This window comes from Sinocyclocheilus anshuiensis, unplaced genomic scaffold (genome assembly GCF_001515605.1).
Source record: "Sinocyclocheilus anshuiensis isolate Anshui unplaced genomic scaffold, SAMN03320099.WGS_v1.1 scaffold371, whole genome shotgun sequence".
Taxonomy (NCBI): Eukaryota; Metazoa; Chordata; class Actinopteri; order Cypriniformes; family Cyprinidae; genus Sinocyclocheilus; species Sinocyclocheilus anshuiensis.
Window position 1 is genome coordinate 1,382,487 of NW_015549597.1, and position 7,294 is coordinate 1,389,780.

Below are 7,294 nucleotides of genomic sequence, written 5' to 3' on the forward strand. Positions count from 1 at the left end.
GATGTTTTTCAGTGGCAGCAGAACTATGACTAAACTTTTGGGTGAAACTTGTTTACTTTTTTCATACTTTTATTACTTGTGGGAAAACTTGAAACAATTTTAAATAAGTATAAAGAATGGCATTGGTTTTGTACATTTAATTTTTGTTTAACGTTATTAATAAAAATGTTGTTCAATTAGCATGTTTTTGTGTTTTGCTTTGGTACCGAAATTGGTACCGAGAACCGTGGATTTTCACTGGTATTGGTACCGAATACTGACATTTTGGTACCGTGACAACACTAATAGAGAGTTCCACTATGCCCTGATGAACTGCAGTGCTATACGTTTATTTTTGATTCTCCTCTCTTGCATTTCTTGATTTAAATTAAATCAGCTGAATAAGTTTATTGTGTTACATTAGTGAAGTGCTGGCAGCATGTCATACGGCTCCAGAAGGTTCCAGAAATAACTTCATGACTGACTATGGGTCAAAGATGTGACACACGTTTGTATTCAAAAATGCATAAAAAATGCAATTCATTAATAAAAATGACTTGATTACAATACAGCTATGACAAACCTGTTTTCAATTTCGGAATAACAGTCATTTGAATTTATAATAAGAATAATAAGGAATATCTAAAAAAAAAAGTCAGTGTAGCAATAATCAACATGCATGTAGCCAAGACCAAAATCTCTGTAGGCTAACATTGAAAAAAAAATAAAAAAATAAAATAGAGTAGGCCTAATATATATATAAGCAAAAAAGGCCTCTAACACTAGCTTGCTCTATTCTTTTTCTATTCTGTTTTCTTTATTATAATATAATTAAAAAAAACCTTGCTACCTGGGGCCCGTTCTTCGTAGGTCGCTTATTATATCCGAGATGAAATGTCACATCCAAGATGATATAATCGCGCTAATCAGGATCTGGGTAATTCGGTTCTTCGAATGCACCTGTTGTTGATGATTAGTATATATATATATATATATATATATAAATAAAGTATGTATATGTATGTAGGCTACGTATATAATCTCCTTGCATGTCACTTAGACCTATGATTTCATCGTAATTATTTCAGTTTTCTTTTAGGCCTATTTATTTACCGCGAACTATAGTGAATGTTTTAGTTTCTGAAGTTAAAAACGCGTACTGTTCAGAGGTCACGGTAAGATGTTGACATCTTATAAGCACGCAATGCGGCTGTCAGGAGGAGCGCAACTATCCGCATTAGCGGTTCGCCACCGGTGACTCGGGAAACTCCGTCATTCCGGTACCGAAGGCTTCCGATCAGGGAACATGGAATGTCGTCACACAGGCACAACAGACAAAGAGGAATTATTTCAGAGTAATCAAGAAGAATGAATGAATGGCTTGTGTCGACATGTCCTGTCTTTTAGCGCGGGTCATCGCAGCATTACGCGCTCTTACTCAGGTTTCCTCTGCAGAATGAGTAGTACAGTGTTTCAGTTCAGTGGTAAAGTGTTTCAGTTTCCGTGAAAGGTAAACCAGCCTCTGTTGTGTCCATGGCCGACAAAAAAAAAAAAAAAAAAGATTTTCGCAGTGCCAGTGTGATGACTGACTCAAGCCGTGACTGACTGCGGCTTGTCACATCAGTTGAGTTTACCTAGAAGCAGCCGCACATTTCACACAGCGGGTTTGGCCACTTTTATAAACTAAAAATAACTACTTATAACCGAGTATAAATAGGCCTACATCATTAATGTTTTAACCCATTTTATCCTCCCTTGCTCTCTCTCTCCTTGTTCCTATATGTTTGCTTAAAGGTCTTAAGAATAATGAGTTTAGCTGCAGCCATAGAAGATATTAGGCAGGAGGTCTATACAAAACACATCTATATCTATGTGAAATTACCCCTTACCTCAGTAGATTTCCTCATTTTCTTCAATGAATCCAGTGAGCTCAACCTTGACGTTTCTGTTTCCTGTATCATTTTAGAGAAGGAGGTGTGTGTCTTCCTCTGCAAGCGGCTTGCTTCCGCCTCACACTGAACAGCTCAAATACAGGAACATGGTGAAGGAGAGGAAGAAATAGAGAGAAGTTATTGATACTGCCTTAGTGGATCAAAATAAAATAACGTGGCATCCATAAATAAAAACACAAACATATTCATCTTAAACATCTACAGTATATAGTCTATTATTTGTAACAATAGCCCAAATCTACAAAAAGACAGTTTAGAAATGCTACTCACTCTCAATGATTTATCTGCTATTGCCTCTTTCAACAGCAAAAGAGATAATGCACATCCAACTAAATCCTACTGGAATGCTTGCCAGGAGCCACGATGCAGACTGAAAGATAAAACTTTAGCAAAATGCACAATGCAGGAGCTAAAAAGAGGTGGGGAAAATACTGACATGGACAACAGAGATCAGTGACTGTGAAGTTAACAAAGTGGATAATGCCATGAGATTGCATTCCAGTGCTGTTGTGTTTTCTTTCAGTGGGGTGATGTAATTGGATTGTGAAACAAAATAATAGTCAGCTATAGTCTGTAATTTCAACTATTTGTCAATATTAGGTAATCTTGCCAAGGCAAGTATCTATTAAACAAAACAAAGTTCAACAATTATTTGGTTCTTTCCCTTTAGGCTAAAACAGGCCTTAGAAACGCTTATTTATTTATTAGAATGTATTCTAATATGTTGGTTATTAAATCTTCAGAGCTCATGCCTGAATGTAACAAAACTTGATGGGTCATATTTCGTATAACTATAAATGTACAGCAGCAGCATTCACGTCTGAAATACCTCTATTTTAAGGGGTGCAGCGATGGTCTGTCATTTGCAATCTCATGCATGAGCACCAATGCAAACACGTTTTATTTCTGAACTTTTTTGTCATTTTCGTTTTTTTATGGTTACACTTCTGTGGATCAGTTTTTACTGAAAGACTGCAGTAAATCTACATATTTTACAGGTTTTCCTCTCAAAGGAACAGAATGCTGGCAAGGCCCTCTGACAAAGTGAGGACAAAATAGGGGGGAAAACAATGTAATGTCATCTCAACATGAAAGGACACAACAGAAGGAACAGACGACCACCTGTTCTAGTGAACGCCAAAAAGACAACCTTATCTGTCCTGTCTTTCTTGTATTGCTAAAAACTATGAACGAAAGGGATATCACTTCAAGCAAGAGGTGAATTAAAATGATGGCAGGTACATGATGACCTCTGGAATAGTTTTTACAGTGCACTGGCACTGTAACAGCTAATTTGTGAAAAATAAAGTAGTAAATGTACGTCACAACTTACAATACTAGACCATTTTTGAATACCAGCACATCATGCTGGAAAAGGAGACATGTAATTAAGGTCGGTTGAACTTTTTTCGAAAGAAATGTGCACGCCCAAATAGCTTCATTTGAAAAAAATGTGGTGCTACTACACAGATAATCTGAAGAATGTACAGAAACAGATCTGACCTAAATAAACGACATGAGCGAACAGGGACAATAAATAATGAACTAAAATTATTACTCTCTCACAACAGGGGTGAAGTCTTAAATCCATGTTTTTAGGTAGGTCTTTAAAAGTTGCCCTTGGAAAAATGACCCAGCACTTTAAGGGTGTTTGCCACTGTCAGACGTTGTGCATAAGTGAGCGGAATATGTGTGTGTGCAGTTGCTGAACAACTTCAAAGCATAGACCTTGGCAAAACAACACCAACCAAACACAGCTGCAACAGGAGGAACGAAATTGATAAGGGCCAGGTCAGGAGAAAAACAAAACTTTACAGGTGGAACTGGAGGTGTTGCGGCAGTGCTGAGATCCCCCTGGGCCAAACATCTCGACACATCTGTGTCTGTATAGAAGCTTTTCAAAGAGTCTGATGTTCTCCCATCATACACTACCTACATTGTTGCGCGCCGAGAAGAGTAGCTTGTGGGCTAGGAAAGTTGATTGGCAAGTCATGTATCGGGGGAAGGTCTAGGACACTTTTAGTTGAGGGTTCCTCTGCAGTTCTCCGTGCCACACAGACATGGGATTTTGTTCTCTTCAATGGGGAACTTGTAATCATACGTGATCTCCTCGTTCACACCGATAGGCTGCTTTGAGTATATGACTATCTTCTTCTGGGACTCGATGGTGATCACTTTGGCGTAGCAGTTGGGCTGCGAGAGAGGATGCATGAAATCATGAATAAGATGCAGAACAAGTAAGGGTTTCTTGAATTACATTCCCTCCAATAGGAGTGTTGGAAAGTTAGATGTTGCATTTCTGTTTGTGTTCAGCATAAGCTCTATGTGTGCTCATTTTCTGTTGCTGGAGGGGATTATCACCATGGTGCAAAAACAAATTCCATTCGCAGCTGGAGGAAGAACACAACATGCCTTTCTGGCTTTTATAAACCATGTAAAGACCAGATGCAACATTATCCAAGTCTTATCAGCAATAAATTAGCAAGTCCTACAGCTGCAGGAAGCCCATCAGATAGAGGACAAAAATCTGCAGATCTGGAAGACCATCCGTAAACATTGACATTCATAACTGGATTTGACAATAATGAGTATCCGATGGCCCGGGGTCAGTGTGAAAGACGTTCGAGACAGTTAAGGGAATTGTCTGGCCCGAAGTCTAAGACCTACCTGAAAGCCTTAAAGCACTGATTATTTGGTAACACATTATTTTAAGGTGTCCTTGTTACACATGTTACATGTACTTACTATATGGTTAGGGTTAGGATTAGGGTTTGGTTTAGGGTTACTTATGCATAATTAATTGTCATTATAATAGTAAGTACATGTAGTTATTTAATATTACTCAGTACTTAAATGTATAATTACACTGTAACAAGGACACCTTAAAATAAAGTGTAACCATTCATTTGTATCTTTGTTCTATTGTATTTATTTGTTTTATTGCTTGCAACATGCTTCTTTGTTCTTATTTAATAAGTGACTGTTTTCTTGTCTTTAATAATGTTTCAATTTAATATTAAAGTTGGTATCATAACCTATAACCAATAATTTATTAGAATACGTTTTTCCAAGGCAAATGAAAACTTGAACTAGAAAAAAATCCTATCCTTGCACGACCTTGGTTAACATGACTATCCTCCTTCAGTTTAATTCAATACTGATGGCGGGTTTACATAAATGTGGCGGTAATTGACATTGGGAGTGGCAGCAATATGTTTATCAGATGTCATGTGGTATTTGAGATATATGGATACATATGCGTCACTAGGAGGGTACTTACCGTGCAGCAGTGGTTAATAAACCGAGCCAAGTTGCCACACTTGGTGGCGTCAATGATAGTGTCATGATCGACACGGAATAGGTAGCTGCTCCCAATGCCTTCTTGGGCATATCGCTTCTCCCGATTATCAGCAACCATCTACAAATGGTGCAGCAAACACACAATAACATTTACATTACATTTAGTCATTTAGCAGATGCTTTTATCCCAAGCGACTTACAAATGCTTTTTGTTTTTTTAAGAAAACAAGCAGTTAGTAAATATATAGAGTGCAAGTCTAAAAGGGACAAGTTTTTTTTATTTTTTATAAAGAATAGAATTAGAATAGAGAGTGCTAGAGTTAGAGGGTCAAATAAAGGTGGAACAGATGTGTTTTTAGTTGTTTCATAAAGATGGCTAAGGACTCAGCTGCTCAGATTGAGTTGGGCAGGTCATTCCACCAGGAGGGTACAGTTAATGAAAAAGTGTGTGAAAGTGATTTTGTGCCTCTTTGAGATGGCACAATAATGCGTCGTTCACTTGAAGAGAGCATTGCAATAGTCCAGCCTGGACAGAACAAGGAGTTACTGCCAATGAATTAACAAGTATGTGTTCCTCAAGAGGAACCAAACTCACTTCCTAGTAGAGATCATTTAATAGCTGTTAGTCATACCTGTCTGATACTCTGTCCCACATATTCAATGACCATCTCATCTGCAGCAATGGGTTCCATGGCAAACAGGCCCCATTCGTGGATACGGCTGCGGCCAAACCTCAGCTTCTTCTTACGGAACTGCAGGCAGATGAATTACAAGCATGAAGACATGTAAACACATACAGGACCGACCATGTTTAAAAGCACAAGAATACTATGTGAACATTAACCCCAAATTTGGCCATATACAGAAAGAATAAACATAATTATTCTAATATATTGGTTATTAAATTCTTCAGACAGATCCATGTATTTAAATTTGGATTACGCACACACCTTTCCATCATGTTTTACACTTCTGTTCTAAAGTTTTGGGTCAGCAAGATTTTGGAATGTTTTTGAAAGAAGTCTCTTATGCTCACCAAGGCCAAGGCTGCATTTGTTTGATAAAATGCAAAAATAGTTAAAAACAGCAGTTGTAATTTAAAATAATGGTTTTCTATTTTAATATATTTTAAAATATAATGTATTCCCATGACAAATTTTCAGCATCATTACTCCAGGCTTCATTGTCTCACGATCCTTCAGAAATCATTCTAATATGCCAATTTGCTGCTCAAGAAACATTTCTTATTATTATCAATGTTGAAAATAGTTGCTGCTTAATATTTTTGTGGAAACTGATCTTTTTTGGGGGATTCTTTGATGAATAGAAAGTTCAAAATAACAGCATTTTTTAAATATAAATACTTGATAACATTATAAATGTCTTTACTGTCACTTGTGATCAATTAAATGCTTCTTTGGTAGGGCTGGACAATAATTCAATATTAATAATTAATACTAATAATTAATATAATTAATAATTATTATTTTCAATAACGGTGATATGATTTTTAAACACATTTCCGATATTTCGATATACATTACCAGTGTTTCCCATACATTGATTTATTTGTGGCGTTTGACTTCGTTGAAACTGTCTTCAGAAAAGTTTCGATGGCATTTTTATTTAATCTGATAAAGTATGGTTTATGAGCTGTGCTGCTTTGATTACAGCCGTTACCGGGGAAACCGCTAGTTCTACCACTCTCAAAGCGCCTCCTGCTGGCAGACAATCAGTTTGCATTTTCAATAAGCCCGTCTCCAGCAACATGACTTTGTTGTTGCTCTTTTTTTTTGTTTTCTGCAGCAACTCAGAGCACTTTTCATACTCTTTATCCTGGCTGAAGCACATTTGTTTCAATCTGTAAGAATAATCAGCCTACACTACCAGTCAAAGGTTTTTCAACAGTAAGATTTTTATTGTATTTTTAAAGAAGTCTCTTCTGTTCACCAAGCCTTTATTTGATCCAAAGTACAGCAAAAACAGTAGAATTTTGAAATATTTTTACTATTTAAAATAACTGCTTTCTATTTGAATATATTTTAAAATATAAGCATTTGCTG

At 36.8% G+C, this 7,294-nt stretch overlaps 2 protein-coding genes across 3 annotated transcripts in view; both read right to left on the reverse strand.

Moving 5' to 3' along the window:
• The window catches only part of LOC107658501 (3 beta-hydroxysteroid dehydrogenase type 7-like), a 20,367-nt gene extending 17,789 nt beyond the window's left edge, over positions 1–2,578 (reverse strand). Inside the window, exons 1-2 of one of the 2 annotated variants that reach the window (XM_016447083.1) lie at positions 2,202–2,256; positions 1,869–1,994 (exon numbers count right to left, since the gene is read on the reverse strand). The gene's annotated coding sequence lies outside the window, so the exon portion shown is untranslated. Of the gene's footprint in view, positions 1–1,868; positions 1,995–2,201; positions 2,257–2,567 lie in introns of those variants that run through there. The other variant, XM_016447082.1, reaches the window with a different exon arrangement.
• A 262-nt stretch (positions 2,579–2,840) lies between these two features.
• The window catches only part of LOC107658500 (histone-lysine N-methyltransferase SETD1A-like), a 25,560-nt gene continuing 21,106 nt past the window's right edge, over positions 2,841–7,294 (reverse strand). Inside the window, 3 exon segments of the mRNA XM_016447081.1 lie at positions 2,841–4,124; positions 5,212–5,349; positions 5,864–5,983. Of these exon segments, the coding sequence (XP_016302567.1) occupies positions 3,951–4,124; positions 5,212–5,349; positions 5,864–5,983 (432 nt within the window). The 3' untranslated portion in view covers positions 2,841–3,950.